Source organism: Scyliorhinus canicula, chromosome 5, assembly GCF_902713615.1.
Source record: "Scyliorhinus canicula chromosome 5, sScyCan1.1, whole genome shotgun sequence".
Taxonomy (NCBI): Eukaryota; Metazoa; Chordata; class Chondrichthyes; order Carcharhiniformes; family Scyliorhinidae; genus Scyliorhinus; species Scyliorhinus canicula.
In genome coordinates this window covers 136,125,119-136,145,688 of record NC_052150.1, presented here as the reverse complement: position 1 = coordinate 136,145,688, position 20,570 = coordinate 136,125,119, and the positions used below count along the sequence as shown (strand labels likewise).

Here is a 20,570-nt window from a genome sequence, read left to right as displayed (position 1 = left end):
GACCGATATTTCTAGATTCTCCCATGGAAGCAAACATCTTCTCCATATTTGTCCTGTCAAGGCCCCTCAGAATCTTGTATGTTTCTCTTTTTCTTATGCCCTTATTAAGACATTTATATATATAGATCAAACACAACCAAAACAAAAATAGAGAACGGGAAATCACATAACAACACAAGTAAATAACCAACACCCTTGTGCCCCACCCTCCTTGCCATTCCCCTGCAACCACTCTGCCCCTTTTGTTTTCATCTCAAAGTCCCCCCCCCCCCCCCCCCCCCCCCCCTTCCCCTGCTGACTTCTTAACTATCCTTGAAGAAGTCGATAAACGGTTTCCATGTCCGGGCAAACCCTGCACAGTCCCTCTCAAGGTGAATTTGATTTTTTCCATCCCAAGGAATTCCACCAGGTCGCTCACCCACACCTCGGTTTCAGCCGCCCCGAGTCCTTCCATTCCAATTGCATCCTTCTCTGGGCTACCAGCGAGGCAAAGGCCAAAATGTCGGCCTCTCTTGCCCCCTGTACTCCCGGATCTTCCAAAACTCCAAAAATCGCCACTTCTGAGCTTGGAACCACCTTCACCCTCAGCACCTCAGACATCACGTCAGCGAACCCCTGCCACAATCCCTCCAGTTTCAGACAGGCCCAAAACATGTGGACATGTTTCGTTGCCCACCACCCCCACCTCATGCACTGACCACACCTATTCACCATTCCCTCAAAAAACCTCCTCATTCTGGCCACCGTCATATGCGCCCTGTGGACTACTTTGAAGTGAATGAGGCTAAGCCTCGCGCACATAGAGAATGCATTCACCATCCTCAGAGCCTTCACCCATAACACAGCCTTCAACGCCCTCTCCGGCTCTTCCTCCCACGTGTCCTATCGGGGCACCCTTCCAATCCATTAATTCTTTGCAAGTGTCCGATACCCTGCCCTTGTTTTTGACACTACCTTGTCCTGCAACCCCGGGGACGGCTGGTCAGGAAAGGATGACACCTATTTCCTTACATTGTTTCATAATTGTAAGTACTGGAACCCATTCCCGCTAGGCAGCTCATACTCCTTTACCAGTCCTTCCAAGCTCGGGAGGCTGCCCCCCACGAATACGTCTCCAAACCACTCAATCCCCATCCGCCACCACCCCCGGAACCCCCGTCCAACCCACCCCTGAACAAACTTGTGATTCCTGCAGATTGGAGCCCAATCTGAGGCACTTTTGAGCCTCAGGTGCTGCCGCCACTGACCCCACAACCACAGGGCGGCCACCACTACCGAACCTGTGGAGTGCTTGGCTGACGAGAAGGGCAGAGGTGCTGTCAACAATGGCCCCCAAACTAGTGTCCTTACAAGAGGCTGCCTCCATCCACTCCCACACTGACTCTTCCCCCACCACCCACTTCCTGACCATGGTTATATTTGCTGCCCAGTGGTAGTTCATCAATGGGTCCGATATGTAAAGCAACAGGTCATCCGCATATAGAGAGACAGCCCCCCCCCCTCCCACCCCCACTCTCCCTTTCCAACCCCTTGACACTCCAAGCACCATTGCCAGTCGCTCGATCGGCAAGGCAACAGGGAGAGTGGGCATACCTGCCTCGTCCCACGATGCAGCCTAAACTACCCCGAGCTCACCCGGTTCGTCCTTGCCCTTGCTGCTGGCGCCCGATATAACAACCGGACCCAAACCACAAACCCCTGTCCAAACCCCAACTGCCCCAGTACTTCCCACAAATACTCCCATTCTACCCGATCAAAGGCCTTCTCCGCGCACATCGCGACCGACACCTCCACATTCTGTCCCTCCGAGGGCATCATTATAACGTTCAACAGGCGCTTAACTAGCCAAAGATGTCTCCCCTTTGCCAACCCTGTCTTGTCTTCTCCTATCACCCCCGGCACACAGTCCTCAATCTGAGAGGCCCCTTGCCAACAACTTGCCATCTATATTCAGCAGTGATATTGGGCAGGAGGACCCGCACTGCTCCGGGTCCTACTCCTTGTTCAAAATTAAAGATATTGAGGCCTGCGATAACGTGAGGATGCGGGGGGGGGGGGGGGGGGGGGGGGGGGGGGATGGAAGAGCTCCGCTTTCTTCCTCGCCTCATTAAATGTCCTTACCAGCAGAGGTCCCAGGTCTCCCAAAAACGTTTTATAAAATTCTACTGGGAAGCCATCTGTGCCCGGGTCCTTCTCTGCCTGTAACACCCCCATATCCTCCATCACCTCCACCAGTCCAATGGGAGCTTTCCTCCCCTCTATCAGGTCATCCTCCACCTTGGTAAACTCCAACCCATCCAGGAAGCACTGCATTCCCTCCCCTCCGGTCGGGGGTTCTGATTCATAAAGCCTCCTGTAAAACTCCTCAAATACCCTGTTCACCCCCCCGTTCCAATACCACCCTAACCCTCCAAATCAACTGGTGTGAGTCCAGGTACAGAGTCTTCTCTAGCACCCCTCTCATCAACTCCACATCATTCCAATTTGGGGCATAAACATTTACCAGGAATATTGGCATCCCCTCCAGCTTCCCACTCACAATCACAAACCTTCCCCCAGAAACTGCTACTTTATTCCCCACCTCAAACGCCACCCGTTTATTTACCAGCACCACTACCCCCTATGTTTTCATGTCTAATCCAGAATGGAAGACTTGCCTACCCACCCTTTCCTTAGCCTTGTCTGATCCCCAATCTTCAAGTGTGTTCTTGTAAAAAGGCCACGTCTGCCTTCAAACTCCTCAGGTGCGTGAAAACACGTGACCGTTTAACTGGCCCATTCAGCCCCTCACATTTCATGTGATCAGTCAGGTTGGAGGACACCCCGCATCCCCCTCCACTGCCAATTAACCATAGCCCTTCTTAGGCCAGCCCCCGGCCCATGCCACCCGACCCTCTAGGCCCACCCTAGGATGTCCACCATCACCACTCCCTCCCAAGATACGCCACAACAGCAACACCTCTGTCAGAAATTCCTCTTCTCCTTCCCCTGAACAAAACAACAACCCCAGCCCACTCTCCTTCACTAACCACCTGATCTCCCCCCCTGCACTCCGTTAACTAGCCTGCCCAGCTAGCCTGTCAGCCCCCATCCAAGGCGCCTGAGCCGCCTACCACCCCCGCTGATTCCCTTCCCCCCTGCTCGTATGCCTCACAAATAGCAATGAAACATGAAAAAAGGTGCACTCACCCTCAATGCAACAAAACATCTCGAAGGAGAAAAATTCTCCAACAGCCAACAAACGAGAAAAAAAGAGACAAGAAAAAGTGGCCAGAAAAAGCACCCACCTCCTCACAGTACAATGTCCTCCTTCTCCTGCCAGTCTATTGTCTCTTAAAAACTCCATCGCCTCCTCTGGTGTTCCAAAATAATGTTCTCGGCTATTAAAAGTCACCCAGAGGTGGGCTGGGAACAACTTCCAAAACTTCACCCCCTTTTTAAAGAGCCATGATGTGGAGATGCAGGCATTGGACTGGGGTGAGCATAGTAAGAAGTCTTACAACGCCAGGTTAAAGTCCAACATGTTTGTTTCTAATCACTAGCTTTCAGAGCACTGCTCCTTCCTCAGGTGAATGAAGAGCTATGTTCCAGAAACATATATATAGACAAAGTCAAAGATGCAAGACAATGCTTTGAGTGCGAGCATTTGCAGGTAATTAAGTCTTTATAGATCCAGAGATAGGGGTAACCGCAGGTTAAAGAGGTGTGAATTGTCTAAAGCCAGGACAGTGGTAGGATTTTTTAAGCAGCCTTCACCCGATTAAACCCGGCTCCCCTCTTCGCCAGGTCCACGCCCAGGTCCTGGTACACCCAAAGCTCGCTCCCCTCCCAGGTGCATCTCCTCGTCTGCCTCGCCCATCTCAATATCTTCTCCTTGTCCAGGAACCAGTGAATATGCACCACCATCGCCCATCACCCTCAGTGGCTTATTTGCCTCCGGCTTCCTCATCAGCGTCCTATGCACCCGGTTGACCTCCAGAGACCGGCCGAAGGTCCCCTCCCTCATAAACCTCTCCAGCATCTTGGCTACATACGTGCCAAGGCGCATGGCTACACCATGGCAGATGATGAAATTTGAATTCAATAAAAAAAATCTGGAATTGAAAGTCTAATGATGAGCATGAAACTATTGCCTATTGTAAAAACCCATCTGGTTCACTCATGTAAATTAGTGTGCTGTCCTTACCCGGTCTGGCCTACATGTGACTCCAGACCCAAACAGCGATGTGGTTGACGCTTAACTGCTCCCCACTGAAATGGCCTTCTCCTGTTCCTATGTTAAGCCTTTCTGAAAACATACATTATCATTCTTCTTTATACCTTGAAATAGAAAGCCTATAGGATTTCTCCCACTGATTTTTAGAACTATAACTACTTTTAAGCTATTGTAATATGTTGAGCTTTCCATTCTATACTATGTATCAAACTTCTTTGTTTGTTACACACTCTCAATTAGTGATTATATGAGACAGAATGATAAGGATTACTGTAGTTTTTATCAAAGTATTGTACACAGAGATATAATGACACAGATTTTCAGTATGCTTTGCAGACACTTTTTAAATACATACATATATAATTTTTGGTAACCTACCTTACGGATATATTCTTGAAGTCTTTTTATTCCATACATTCTGAACACAAACCACATTTTCAGAGAATGGAATATACGTCCGAGGGGAATCTGCCAGTGCTATATGTAAACAGTGTTAGTTAAAATAGCTGCTTGGTGACTTCTGTCCCACAGCCTGAATCAAATTGAGCAATTTGTAGAACGGATATCTATTATTGATTTGTCCTTAATGCTGGAATACATAATTTGAGCTCATACTCAAGGTGAAGGCTGAAGATTGAATGGAGAGAATTAATTCATACTCATTAAGCTCTATATCCAGCCCTGAATTTCCTTGATACATTGCAGTGTTGTTACTTTACAAAGCTGCACTGATCATCTGCAAATATGTTTCTTGGGAAATTAATTTTCCTGTGAAGTGGTTTAAGTTCTGGCATAGTTACATTCTAAATATGCATTGAGCAGCCGAGGCCCAGAAAACTAAATTTCATAAGTGATGCAGGTTTTGCAGAAGCTTTAGCAGAATTCTCAGTTTTTGAGGTGAAATGCGATGGCTGGCTGCTTTGGCAGCACCTTTCCCACTGGCCACAATCAGGATTCCCCAGCAGATTCTGCGCTTAGAATCTCATTAATTATGCACAAGTGGGCTCCCCTCTGCATCGCCTGGCGGCCATCAGCTGATTCATCTGCCTGCCATCAATTGGAGGCTCTGAAGATCCTGGTGCCATATTTAAACACACTTTAAGTCCATCTGTCTTCAGACTTTCCAATATGTCAGGGAGCCACAAGATAAAGGCTAGCAGCCTCAAGGAGGAGGCAGCACCAGCTTTCACTACCATGGCACTTGAGGCCATTGCTGTACCCCAGAAAGAAGCACACCAACCTCACCCCTCCAGCCTGGGAAGGCGTTGCATAGGAGCTCAGCGTGGCTGTCACTCGTCTGCAAAACACTGTTCAGTGAAGGAAGTGGATGAATGCTCTCATCCATTTCACCAGGGTAAGTCATCTCTCAACATGGCATCATGTAATCAAACTATTACTCTCTTCGCGGATCTCACAGGCGGCAGGTATCAACACTTACTCTCTCAAAAAGACTTTCACAACATCTGCCTTGTTTCTTGAGCTCTGAGCCCTTCTGGGTCGGACACATGTCGAATAGGGGACATGTATTTCATTCAATCTCTGCTTCTTCCTCTCTCATCACATCCCTTCCTTTTGCCCCAATATAGACCAAACTTGCACACAAGTGCAAGCCAATCCAGTCAGGGAGGGACGGCAGAAATCATCACCCTTAGTGAGTTTGAGGAGGCTGCTGCAGAGCTTGCGGGCGAGGAATGAGATCGCTCATGTCCCAACACAGAGTTTGGTCTCTCACAATCTGGTATAGATCGCAGCTACATCACTTCATCAAATCCTGCGATTCACATTGAGTGCCATGTGCTCTGAATTTACTTCAGTTCATCCAATAAAACTGTCCTTCTGCTTTTTCAGGCGGACCATGACCATCTACCTGCCAAGCAGCTCTCTGAGCCCCTGGAGCATCGCTGCGAATGAGGGGGCTCAAAGCATTCAGCCACACCCTCCATTAATGCAGAGACACACCTTGCTGGGGTGTAGCTTAAGGATAGAATCAGGGTCACTTTCTGGGAAACATCTCCAGACATGTGCTCGCAGCAGTCGGAGGCTGGAACAGGCCAAATCTCTGGAACTCAAGAGGGCTGCTGGAGACCAGTCGCATGCTCAGCCCCAGTCAGATGATGAGCCTTTGGCAGCGTCTGTCAGTCAGCTCACAGGTGTAGATGCAGAGGGAGACATTGGAACATCGGGTAGAGCTTAAGCAGTCACTGGCAATTTTGCTTTTTTCTGTCTCCACCACTTAATTGGGAAGCCAGTGATGCACTATGCCAAGAAAGCAGGTAAATGCCATTGCCATGTAAAGTCCCCTGGTGATTGGATGGGTGGATTGTTAAAATTGCCAAGAAGGTCAAAGAAATGACATGAAAAGTTGGTTGCCCGGATTTGGTTTACACAAGTACAGTATCTCACAACTTGCAACCTCAAGATCAAGGCCATGCCAGATTTCAAATTGCGCCGGATTTTGGACCAGGTGATTCGGGACATGGGCACCTTGGGTGAAGCTGGTGCAGTTGGGGTCAAGGATTACTCAGAAAGTGTGATTAGACTGGCATGCAAACGCCAAAGGGAATAACCAGTCAGGTGCTACACTATCTAACTTGTCCAGTTTAGTGTTCTTTAATTTTTCTCAATTAAAATTGATGCATGGAACATTCTAAAAATATCTGGTTTTGGACAACTCAGATTTTAGACACGGCACTGTATTACATAGTAAGGGAAATGTTGTAGTCTGGTGGGTAGCATCCCTGTTTCTAAACCAGATCCTCTGGGTTTGAGTCCCATTCCATGATTTTATGGCCATGGGAGATGTGCTCATTAAGTGGTCAAACAGATTGATTATCAACCAGTAAATCCTCCCGAGAACTCCATGGCAGCTGGTAGGAACAGGAGGGCCTCCTGGTCATCCATGATTGATGCAGAGTGGTGCCCCTCAAGCTATAGCCTCTGGTGACAGGCTGGTGACCTGCTCCAGGGAAAACTAGACACAGAAACAGACTGAAACACTTGCTCCGTCTGTCTGATGTGCCAATGGGAAGAGAACCAAAGAAACAAGTTTTACATAGTATTCACAGCAATGTTAAAGTAGTTATGATGATATTATTTCAATTGTAACATACAACGTAAATAAGAAGATGGAACAGAAATAGGCCAGTCGTACCCTCAAGCTTGTCCCTTCAAAGACTCATGGCCCTCTCAGAGAAAAAAATGGCTGAATCTCCATCTTAAATATTTTTAAATAGCGAATGGAAGGATTCTTGCAATAATTTATTTGCACTCCTTATTTTCTTGGCCTCTATTTTGGTGAATCCTGTTCTCCTTGGACGGTAGCCTTCAAGAGTAGTAAAGCGAGGGGAGAAGGACAAGTTTGATAAAAGACATTATTCAGCAACAACATTATCTATACGAGGCCTGATACACCTCACCAGGTCCTCTTTCCTTTCTAATTGGCTCTACAGTGAGTTCTCCCAGTGAGCCAAAGAAGACGCAGCCAGAGTGAGACACAGCGAAGAGTGAGTTTGAAGCTAGGTTAGAATTTGAAGCTTGGGGGGAGGAGGTGCTTCTTATCCCTGGTAAGTGACTGGTAAGTAATTTTTCTTTTTTCTTTTTCTTTTCATTGGTATATTTATTTATTTTTTCTTCATTTTTTGGGGAATTGTAGTTGTATAAGTTAAACGAAGGTTTAAGACATGGCAGGAGATCCCAGGCCCGTGTCATGCTCCTCGTGTGTGATGTGGGAGCTCAGGGACACGTCCACTGTCCCTAGCTCCTTCACGTGCAAGGAGTGTGTTCAGTTGCAGCTCCTATTAGACCGCGTGAGGCTCTGGAGCTGCGGATGGACTGACTTTGGAGCATCCGCGATGCTGAGGATGTCGTGGATAGCATGTTTAGCGAGTTGGTCACACCGCAGGTGTAAGTTACCGAGGGAGATAGAAAATGAGTGACTAAAAGACAGAGCAAGAGTAGGAAGGCAGTGCAGGTGTCCCCTGCCGTCATCTCCCTGCAAAACAGATATACAGCTTTGGATACTGTTGAGGGAGATGGCTCACCAGGGGAAGGCAGAAGCCGCCACGTTCATAGCACCGTGGCTGGCTCTGCTGCGCAGCAGGGCAGGAAGAAGAATGGCAGGGCTATAGTGATAGGGGGCTCAATCATAAGGGGAATAGACAGGTGGTTCGGCGGACGGATTTGAGACTCCAGGATGGTATGTTGCCTCCCTGGTACAAGGGTCAAGGATGTCCCGGAGCGGCTGCAGGACATTCTGGGGGGTGAACAGCAAGCTGTCGCGGTGCACATAGGCACCAACGATATAGTTAAAAAAACGGGACGAGGTCCTACAATTCAGGGAGTTAGGAGTTAAACTAAAAAGTAGGACCTCCAAGGTAGTAATCTCAGGATTGCTACCTGTGCCATGAGCTAGTCAGAGTAGGAATGTCAGGATAGATACGATGAATGCGTGGCACGAGAGATGGTGCACGAGGGAGGGAATTCAAATTCCTGGGGCACTGGAACCGGTTCTGGGGGAGGTGGGACCAGTACAAACCGGACGGTCTGCACCTGGGCAGGACTGGAACCGATGTCCTGGGGGGGGGGGGTTGCTAGAGCTCTTGGGGAGGGTTTAAACTAATGTGGTAGGGGGAACAAATGCAGGAAGTCGGAAGGTAGTAAAACAGGGACAGAAACAAAAGGCAGTAAGGGGGAAAGTGTAAGGCAGAGAAGCCATAGTCAAAAAATCAAAAAGGGCAACAGTAAAAGTTACGGTGACTGAGGGGAGGTCAGTGAATAGGCCTAGTAATACTAAAAGGAATAAAACGGGAAGTAAAAACATAAATGGTAAGCGATGCGGCTGTTGTTACATAAAGATATGGGTTCAACGACAAGGAAAATTAGGAGAAAAGTTAAGAGGAAATGTAACTTAGGAGAGGTTACTGATCGAGGTGTTAAGATTCAAAACAGAGGTATAAAAGCCAACATAAGTGTACTTTACCTGAATGCCTGTAGTATTCGGAACAAGTTAAATAAGTTGATGGCGCAACTCATCGTGAATGACTATGATTTAGTGGCCTTTACTGAAACATGGTTAAAGGATGGCCACGACTGGGAGTTAAATATCCGAGGGTATCAAACTATTCGGAAGGACAGAGTGGATGGTAAGGGAGGTGGTGTAGCTCTGTTATTTAAGGATGACATCCGGGCAATAGGAAAGGATGACATCGGTGCTATGGAGGATAAAGTAGAACCCATTTGGGTGGAAATCAGGAATAGCAAGGCGGAAAAGTCACTGATAGGAGTAGTCTATAGGCCACCAAATAGTAACATCATGCCGGGGCAGGCAATAAACAAAGAAATAACGGATGCATGTAGAAATGGCACAGCAGTTATCATGGGGGATATCTACATGTCGATTGGTTTAACCAGGTCGGTCAAAGCAGTTGAGGTGGAGTTTATACAAGGTATCCACAATAGTTTCCTAGAACAGTATGTAATGGAACCTACGAAGGAACAAGCGGGCCTAAACCAGGTCCTGTGTAAAGAGACAGGATTGATTAATGATCTCATAGTTAGGGATCCTCTCGGAAGGAGCGATCACAATATGATGGAATTTAAAATACAGATGGAGGGTGCGAAGGTAAAATCAAACACTAGTGTTTTGTGCTTAAACAAAGGAGATTACAATGGGATGAGAGAAGAGCTAGCTAAGGTAGACTGGGAGCAAAGACTTTATGGTGAAACAGTTGAGGAACAGTGGAGAATCTTCCAAGCGATTTTTCACAGTGCTCAGCAAAGGTTTATACCAACAAAAAAGAAGGATGGTAGGAAGAGAGAAAATCGACCGTGGATATCTAAGGAAATAAGGGAGAGTATCAAATTGAAGGAAAAAGCATACAAAGTGGCAAAGATTAGTCGGAGAATAGAAGACTGGGAAATCTTTAGGGAGCAACAGAAAGCTACTAAGAAATCTATAAAGAAGAGTAAGATGGATTACGAGAGTAAACTTGCTCAGAATATAAAAACAGATAGTAAAAGTTTCTGCAAATATATAAAACAAAAAGAGTGGCTAAGGTAAATATTGGTCCTTTAGAGGATGAGAAGGGAGATTTAATAATGGGAGATGAGAAAATGGCTGAGGAACTGAACAGGTTTTTTGAGTCGGTCTTCACAGTGGAAGACACAAATAACATGCCAGTGACTGATAGAAATGAGGCTATGACAGGTGAGGACCTTGAGATGATTGTTATCACTAAGGAGGTAGTGATGGGCAAGCTAATGGGGCTAAAGGTAGACAAGTCTCCTAGCCCTGATGGAATGCATCCCAGAGTGCTGAAAGAGATGGCTAAGGAAATTGCAAATGCACTAGTGATAATTTACCAAAATTCACTGGACTCTGGAGCTGGTCCCGGCAGATTGGAAATTAGCAAACGTGACAACACTGTTTACAAAGGAGGTAGGCAGAAAGCAGGTAATTATGGGCCAGTGAGCTTAACTTCGGTAGTAGGGAAGATGCTGGACTCGATCATCAAGGAAGAAATAGTGAGGCATCTGGATGGAAACTGTCCCATTGGGCAGACGCAGCATGGGTTCATAAAGGGCAGGTCGTGCCTAACTAATTTAGTGGAATTTTTTGAGGACATTACCAGAGCGGTAGATAACAGGGAGCCAATGGATGTGGTATATCTGGATTTCCAGAAAGCCTTTGACAAGGTGCCACATAAAAGGTTGCTGCATAAGATAAAGATGCATGGCATTAAGGGTAAAGTAGTAGCATGGATAGAGGATTGGTTAATTAATAGAAAGCAACGAGTGGGGACTAATGAGTGTTTCTCTCGTTGGCAATCAGTAGCTAGTGGTGTCCCTCAGGGATCAATGTTGGGCCCACAATTGTTCACAATTTACATACATGATTTGGAGTTGGGGACCAAGGGCAATGTGTCCAAGTTTGCAGACGATACTGAGATGAGTGGTAATGCAAAAAGTGCAGAGGATACCGGAAGTCTGCAGAGGGATTTGGATAGGTTAAGTTTTTGTGAATGGCCTAGGGTCTGGCAGATGAAATAAAATGTTGACAAATGTGAGGTTATCCATTTTAGTAGGAATAACAGCAAAAGGGATTATTATTTAAATGATAAAATATTAAAACATGCAGCTGCGTAGAGTACCTGGGTGTGCTTGTGCATGAGTCGCAAACAGTTGGTTTACAGGTGCAGCAGGTGATTAAGAAGGCAAATGGAATTTTGTCCTTCATTGCCAGAGGGATGGAGTTTAAGACTAGGGAGGTTATGCTGCAATCGTATAAGGTGATAGTGAGGCCACACCAGGAGTATTGTGTTCAGTTTTGGTCTCCTTACCTGAGAAAGGACGTACTGGTGCTGGAGGGTGTGCAGAGGAGATTCACTAGATTAATCCCAGAGTTGAAGGGGTTGGATTACGAGGAGAGGTTGAGTAGACTGGGACTGTACTCGCTGGAATTTAGTAGGATGAGGGGTGATCTTATAGAAACATATAATATTATGAAGGGAATAGATAGGATAGATGCGGGCAGGTTGTTTCCACTGGCGGGTGAAAGCAAAATTAGGGGGCATAGCCTCAAAATAAGGGGAAGTATATTTAGGACTGAGTTTAGGAGGAACTTCTTCACCCAAAGGGTTGTGAATCTATGGAATTCCTTGCCGAGTGAAGCAGTTGAGGCTCCTTCATTAAATGTTTTTAAGATAAAGATAGATCGTTTTTTGAAGAATAAAGGGATTAAGGGTTATGGTGTTCGTGCCGGAAAGTGGAGCTGAGTCCACAAAAGGTCAACCATGATCTCATTGAATGGCAGAGCAGGCTCGAGGGGCCAGATGGCCTACTCCTGCTCCTAGTTCTTCTGTTCAACCGCTTATACTAGAGATGGGTAAGCTACCCCGTCCACAGCAGGGAAGTTCACAGTTCCAATGAGAATGGGCAAGGGGAAACAATCATCACCAGCTGGATGAGTGCCCTGTAAGTTATTAGCCCCCTCCCCCTCAAAGTCCGGAAATCCTCTTAAGGATGACCATGGAGGAGAAGACCAGGGAAACAAAACTTGAGGAAAAAGAAGAGGACAAAGCCACTGCAAACCTGCAGGTGACAGAAGAAAAAAAGTGTTTTGGTTCTAATAAGACACTACTGAGCGGGCGAGCAGGACATGCCGATGTGAACTCCGCCCATCATTACGGAGCCAACGCCCCCACTAATCACATAGGGGGCGAAGTTGGCAACAGCTGAAGCTGGGGATGGTGTGCGTCACGGTGTATGTCCCATCAACCCGAGATCCAATCGCTGCAGCGTTCCTTCCAGCCATAGAAGAATGTGGTAGGGGATGGCAACAGACAACTCCAGCTCTACATTCTGTATCTCCCGAACGTCCTGCACATTGCCAATGTGGAAAACAAAATCTACAGCACTTACCAACACACCAACGGAGCCACTAGGTTTTTCCAATATATTTCTCATTGTCACATAACCACATTACAACCAACAAAAAAAGCCTAGCAAGGCTCCTCAAGGCGTGCTAAATTGGCACTTAATTGGAAAATAAATTGGGTACTTTATATTTAAAAAAGGAAATGTTAACGATGATCATCAGAAGCCGGTCAAATGATACCACATCTGATACTGCCAGATAGGTCAGTCCCCAGACCATACAAAGGGTATGTGCTCTACAAGCCGGCAACAAAACCTTGGCTCGGCGCTCGCCATCCATATCCTCATAGGCTCTGAATAAACATCCTAACAAAGAACTCTGCACCTTCGTCCGCACAAAAACAACTTTTGGGGAGGTGGTTCAGCTGAACAGGAAACAGCCGACAGCTCCAAATTCACCCTCCTCACCAGTTTAATTAAGCGGGAGGAGTCCGACAAGTTTGATAAAAGACATTTAGTCAGCAACAACGAGGTGCGGTTATACCTCAACAAGTCCTCTCGCCTTTCTAGTTGGCTCTACAGTGGCCGAGCTTTTCTCCACAGTGGCCAACGTTTTATACTAACGCCAGATAAGCTATCTCGTCCACAGCAGAGGAACTCACAGTTCCAATGAGCACGAGGAAACAATCATCCCCAGCTGGATGAATCCCGTGCAGGATATTATAAGTATGATCACCCTTCATGATAAGGAAAGGGTGTGAATGTGATGGTTGGTTGCTTGACAGTTGGAATGGGGTGTGTTGTGGGTGGTGGGGTCACAGGTTTTCTCAGGGGACTTTCAAATGGCTGACATATGGATGTTAAGTGAAGCATGCCTGAATGACGCAGTTGTAAGATTCTCTGGTGGCAAGGTGTACAGTTCCAGGTTCCATTGGCACACCAGCCTTCTCCGCTGCCTTCTCGTTCTCCTCCGCCTCTGTTGGTTATCCTACCCCCTTCCTCGTGCTGCAGTCCCTCTCCCCTCTGCAGTGTATGTTATGATATGGCACACCAGTTACAACAATCCTGCAGACTAATGATGCGGCATGTTGAAGGACAGTTCCAGATTTGCCAAGAAGCAGAACTGCTTTCTGAGCAACCCAAAGGCTTGTTCTATTATTGTCCTTCTGATGATGTGGCTCCTCTGTATCTCTACTCTGGATCACTGGCAGTGTTCTTCAGAAGCCCGCTCTTCAGAGGGTAGCTCCTGTCTCCCAGAAGCTAGTCACTACGCCTGTGTGGTGAAGAGAATAACAGTGGAAGATGTCACTACCAATGAATAAATGAATCTTAGCAGCTCCCTGGATATCTAGCACTGATGTGCAAGGTCATAAATTAACTGCTCATTAAGTCAGTGGAATCCCTTGTGATTAATGAAGACTCCTGGCTGACATAAGGACATCTTGATTGCTACATGAATGTAACCAATCACTTCCTGCATTTGTGGGAATCCAGTCGATGCAGTGAGGTCAACAGCCCTCTGGGTTTTTCTGCCTTCCTCCCTGCCAAAGCTGATAAAATTGTGACTTTGTGAAACAAGGAGTAGCGACTTTGGAGATGCACAAATGGGCAGAAGACTGTAATATCTTGTGGATGTAATTAGCCAATCCCTGAAAAGAGCTGAAGTGCAGGAATTCAGGGTTGTGGTGACCTTCAAAGTCACTGGCAATGTGTGGCCACCTCGCCCTCTTGGAAAATGGTCTTGTTCCAAGGGTTTGCATATGTGGGTCACATCATGTCTCAAGTGCTTGAGCTTTCTGCGGCACTGTTGCTCTTTCATTAAATATTGGGAAGAGCGAAGCAACTGTTTTCAGTCCCTATTCAAAAGTCCAATCCTTAACTCCTGACTTCATCCTTCTCCCTGACAACAGTCTGAAAGTAAACAAGTTTGTTTGTGACCATGGTGTCACATTTGATCCCAAGATGAACGTCTGACCTCATATTTGTGCCTTTTTCCTCCTCTATAACACTACTCAATTTCACCCTGTCTCAACTCATCTGCTGCTGAATCCCTCAGTTGTGCCTTTATCAAATATCTGGAACTCCCTTCCTTAACAGTGCTGAGTGTGTGCGTACACCACATGGACTGCAGCAGTTGAAGGAAGCAGCTCACCATCATCTTCTCCAGGGTGCTGAGAAATAAATGCTGGTCAAGCCAACTATGTCCACGTCCTGTAAATGGATAAAAGAAAACTCTAGAACTGACAAATCCAATGCACTCTTGGTTGGTTGCCTAAAGTCTACCCTCCACAAACTTGTGGTCATCCAAATTCTGCTGTCTGTGTGTTAACTTGCTGCAAGTCCCATTTCCCTATTATCCTTGTGCTCGCTGACTTACAATGGCCCTTAACCAAGCAACATCTTGATTTTACAATTCTCAACCTTGTCATCAAATCCTTCCAGGGCCTAGCCCCTCCTTAACTCGGCAATCTCTTCCAACCTCACAGTCCTCTGAGATAGCTGTACTTCTTTATTTCTGGCATCTTGCATATTCCCAATCATACCACTGGTGCCCAGGCTCCAAGCACCGGAATAGCTTACCCTCCACCTCTCTACAATGTTTTCCTCCTTTAGACACTTCTTAAAACCTAACTATTTGACTAAACATTTGGTCACCTGATGTAACTTTTGTGGCTCAATGTCATACTTTGTTGTTGAGCGCTCCAGTGAAGCATTTTGGAATGTTTCATCATATTAAAGTGCTGCATAAATACAAGCTGTTGTCATGTTGAGGAACCAACCCTCTGTCTATAAATCCTGTGCAAGGGTATGGCGTCCTTCAAGCTGAAACCTCTGTTCCATCTCTTCAGTCCTGTGGATGGCAGCTGCTCTTGGTGTTTCTCCTTCTCCAGTTGTTGCTGCTGGTGCTTCTGCTGGTGTGGCCAATCCTGTTGCTGTTTTTTTCGAGGTCCAGCCTACTGCTGTGCAAGTGACACTTAGAACATAGAACAGTACAGCACAGAACAGGCCCTTCGGCCCTCGATGCAGTGGCGTGCAGAGGGGGGGGGGGGGGGGGGCGACGGTGCGTTGGCCCCGGGCATCCATTGGATGGGGGCATCAATCAGAGGCTATTGCTCTCCCCAATGTCACCCAGATGCCTAAACTTTTCCACCTGAATTTAACAAATTGTTTTGCTAAAGGGGGGGGGGGGGGGGGGGGGGGGGGGGCGTCACAATCAAATCCAGTGACTACCGAAATGTACCTTGTGCCAGGGTGAGGTGACTGCGCTCCCAGACTCCCCCGCGGTGGGGAAACCGCTCTATCTGCCGCGCGGGCGGGCGGCCCGGGACTGCGCATGTCCAAGGAAGGGGGAGCTCCTCACATGCAGGGAAAGGCCCCGCCCCCTGATCTGCGTGCTGAGATGTTGACCAATGAAAAAAGATTGAGGACCGGAGGGACTGTGGTTCTCCAGCCAATCAGAGCTCCTCACATGCAGGGAAAGGCCCCGCCCCCTGATCTGCGTGCTGTGATGTTGACCAATGAAAAAAGATTGAGGACCGGAGGGACTGTGGTTCTCCAGCCAATCAGAGCGCGGGCTTTGTGTGAGTGATAATTGAGCTTTCACACCGACGGAATCTTCCTCCTGTCTCCAACATCTGTGAGTAAAACACTTTCTTTTCTCCCCCTTTCCATTTCTTTTTTCATTCTGACCATCAATTGGTCACTTGCAGCAACTGAAGGGAAAGGAAGTGAATCCAGGGAGGGTTCAGACTCTGGAAAGCTTGGCCCAGGTTTCTCTCTTAAAAATATTGACATCCTTTGCTCCCTCAGTTTGACACATGAAATGAAATGAAAATCGCTTATTGTCAGGGGCTGTTTAGCACAGGGCTACATTGCTGGCTTTGAAAGCAGACCAAGGCAAGCCAGCAGCACGATTCGATTCCTGTAACAGCCTCCCCAAACAGGCGCTGGAATGTGGCGAATGCGGAATGTGACAATAAGCGATTTTCATTTCATAAGTAGGCTTCAAATGAAGTTACTGTGAAAAGCCCCTAGTATTGACCAGGACACGGGGGTAACTCCCCTGCTCTTCTTCAAAATAGTGGCTGTGGGATCTTCAACATCCACCTAATAGGGACAGACAGAGCCTCAGTTTAACAACTTATTTGAAAGAAGGCTGTTCTGACAGTGCAGCACTCCCTCAGTTCTGAGTGCGATTAGGGATTCAGTCATTCACCCCAACTGCTGACACACCAGCGAGTTCACTCTGGGGAGAGGCTGTTCACCTGCTCTGTGTGTGGGAAGAGATTCTCTCAATTAACCAACCTGCTGACACACCAGAGAGTTCACTCCGGGAAGAGGCCGTTCACCTGCAGTGTGTGTGGGAGGGGATTCACTCAGCCATCCATCCTGCTGAGACATCAGTGAGTTCATACAGGTGAGAAGCCATTGACCTGCCCTCTGTGTGGTAAGGGATTCAGTCATTCATCCCAACTACTGAGACACCAGTGAGTTCACACTGGGGAGAGACCATTCACTGCTCTCTGCACACAGCAGTTTAGAACATCATCTACATTGAAATGAAAATCACTTATTGTCACAAGTAGGCTTCACTGAAGTTACTGTGAAAAGCCCCTAGTCGCCACATTCCGACACCTGTTCAGGAGGCTGGTACGGGAAGTTATATTCAAAATGTTTACCTTTCTCATAATATTTCTCAGTATATTAGGCCTTATACTTGAGTCTTTGGGGCATACAATCAAGATTTGCCCCGGGCATCACCAGACCTCTGCACGCCACTGCCTCGATGTTGTGCCGAGCAACGATCACCCTACAAGCCAACGTATCCATCCTATTCCAGTAACCCAACAACCCCCCCATTAACCTTATTTTTTAGGACACTAAGGGCAATTTTAGCATGGCCAATCCACCTAACCCGCACATCTTTGGACTGTGGGAGGAAACCGGAGCACCCGGAGGAAACCCACGCACACACGGGGAGGACGTGCAGACTCCACACAGACAGTGACCCAGCCAGGAATCGAACCTGGGACCCTGGAGCTGTGAAGCATTTATGCTAACCACCATGCTACCGTGCTGCAGTGATGGCTAACAGCAAGGAGGTTGAGATGCAGGTGGAAATTCTCAAAGGCACTTATAATTAATTCCAAAATGTTGTAACAGTCACTCAAAATAGTGAACCCAGGCTGACAGAAATAATCTGACAACAATATGCCTTTCACTGCAGCCAACCACAAGCTAAGTGATTTCATTGCCAGCACATCAAGTTCATGAAACATTTTCTCCCCTGCTGTACTCATGCCTCTTGCAGCTTGCCAAGATGTCCAAAGCTGTAGAAACCGGTGCACTGGCTGCTGAGTGAGATTAATGACCTATTTTAATATTTTGATTGGTTTCCTGACTATTGGAAGAGCGCACTGCACTCACCTCCAAAACTCTCTGGGCTAACCTCAGAGGTGGTTGGGATGATGACTGGTTCCTGACCCAGCATTACTTTACAGGTATTTCATCCCGTGCCTGTTTCTCTGTCCATTAAAATCCTACCCTGTGACGTGGACTTCTTCAAAATAAACAACAAGCAGTAATCATCTGCAAGGGACAAATGTAACTGGTGTTTGACAATACTGAGGGATTTCTGCAGAGAATGTCTGTTCAAGTCATGACAGGGTAATAACAGTATAATAATGCTACAGGATGCTGCATATAGCAAGGAAATTCGGGGCTGGCTCCTTTCCAATCTTTTTCGGCGATTTTTAAGTTTCATATGATAAACAACACTGTGTTGTTACTCGTGTCTTAATAAAGCTCGTAGTCTCAAATGTGGAGAAGATGCTTTATTGTGAGTTCGTTCACTCTTCAGAGCTGTTTCCTAAGGTTACCTTCAGTGTTCCTAGCTGGTATGTGTGGGTGTCTGTCCTGCTCCAAGTTCTGCCCTCTGTGAAGTGTGTCCTCACTTCCTGTCCCCGTCTATTTATATGGCTCTCCCGTGCCCCCTCTAGTGTTTGCTCAGTTGTATTGCATCTAGTTAACTTGTGATCACCACATCCCCTTTTTCTCTTTACATATTTTCTGTACATCGTTAAAGACAATTGTACATCCTGTCCCGGTGTATTTATAGCTCTCCCTCTGGTGTTTGCTCAGTTGTTTTGTATCTAGTAAATCTACGATCACCACATCCCCCTTTTTCTCTTTACATATTTGCTGTACATCGTTAAAGAAAATTATAGAAAACAGTTACTTATGATATGCGTATCTATACAGGTGATGGTGCTATTGCATATTGTACAAAGCCAATGCAGTTATATGTCCAATCTTAATAAAAACATTTATGAGTCCAAACTTGATGAATTTGTTCAGAGCTTTTTTTTTTTCTTTTTGTTGTTGATGACGTGGTGATATTGATATTGCAAGTCCGCTGTGAATGTTGTTGGTGTTCCTTGTTATTTTAAGTACCCAATGCATCATCCCGAGGTGTTTGCATGGTCACCTCACTGATGTTGACTGGCATGGACTTTTTTCTGTGCTTGTGGTGTTGATTTATTGTCTCATCCGCCTTGGATGCTGGTGTGCTTGCTCGTTCTGGAGCAGACGTGAGTTTGTGCGATTCGTTGTCATCCCATGACATGTTTGTAGTCTTGTCATCGTTTTGCAGTGTGCTGTGGCATTGTCCTTCATGTGCCGAGTAGTACCATTGTGTACAAGTCGTTGTTTCATTGCTGTTGTTTCTGTCGTTCCTGTTTTTGTTGTTTTCGTTGCCGTACTTGTTGCTGTTTTTGTCGTTTCTGTCTTTGGTGTTGGCACTGTCGTTGTTCCTGACTTTGTTGTTTTCGTTGCCGTTCGTGTTGCTGTTTTTGTCGTTTCTGTCTTTGGTGTTGTCGCTATCTTTGTTCCTGACTTTGTTGTTTTCGTTGCCGTTCTTGTTGTCTCTGTCTCTGTCATTGTCGCTATCTTTGTGCCTGACTTTGTTGTTTGTCTTGTCGCGCTTCAGGTTGCTTTTGTTCTTTCTGTTGTCGTTCTCGTTTCTGCTGTGCTTCTTGCTATTGTTGTTGGTCTTATCGCGCTTCATGTTGCTTTTGTTCTTGCTGTTGTTTGTCCCGTTTCTGCTGTGCTTCTTTTGACTTTTGTTTTTCTTGTTATACTCTATTCGTGTCCCGAGTGGATAATTTGAGTCATTGAGCATTTCGTCTCGAGAGTGGTGCGAATGATCTGATGTTGCATCGGTGCAGGTGACCTCAATCATTTGTGGAGAATTGGATTCCTCATCTTTGCTTTCTTGGTGCTCCTCTTCCGGAGTCAAATTCTTCTCGATTTCATTTGACGCGGTGTCTCTGGATTCTTGGCGCTCCTCTTCTGGAGTCAAAACCTCCATGATTACAATTGACGTGATGTCTGTGGACTTCTGGCGCTCCTCTTCTGGAGTCCAAATCTGCATGATTTCAGTTGACGTGGTGTCTCCGGACTCTTGGTGCTCCGCTTCTGGAGTTGAAATCTTCATGATTTCTGTTGATGTTGTCTCACTGGACTCCAGGTGCTCCTCTTCTGGAGTCAGAATCTGCATGGTTTCTTTCGGCGTTGTCTCTCTGGACTCCAGGTGCTCCTCTTCTGGAGTCAAAATCTGCATGTTTTCTTTCGGCATCGTCTCTCTGGACTGTTGGGTGGCCCGACTCTGTGCTTCTGTACAGACAAGCTGAGAACTGTCAGTCTCGCTGTGATCCTGTACGTCGAGTGCGATCACCTTGTTACTGTTTTCGCTCTGTGCTTCGGTACAGACAAGCTGAGAACTGTCAGTCTCGCTGTGATCCTGTACGCCGAGTGTGATCACTTTGTCACTGTCTTCGCATGCAGTGGGTAGAGGTGCATTGTCTTCTTCTTGTTCATGTGAGCTTGTTAGACTTTCATAGTCTGCTTGTGGTTGCTCAGATACGGCAGGTTGACCTTCATGGTCTTGTGCATGCATGGTGTCAGTGGTTAGATGTACGTT

At 46.8% G+C, this 20,570-nt stretch overlaps 1 protein-coding gene across 1 annotated transcript in view; it reads right to left on the bottom strand.

Annotated features, from left to right (window-relative positions):
- Positions 1-20,570, bottom strand: part of LOC119966290 (aromatic-L-amino-acid decarboxylase-like) — a 211,851-nt gene that overhangs the window by 23,413 nt on the left and 167,868 nt on the right. Inside the window, exon 12 of the mRNA XM_038797745.1 lies at positions 4,595-4,693. Coding sequence (XP_038653673.1) covers positions 4,595-4,693 — 99 coding nt within the window. The remainder of the gene's footprint in view (positions 1-4,594; positions 4,694-20,570) is intronic.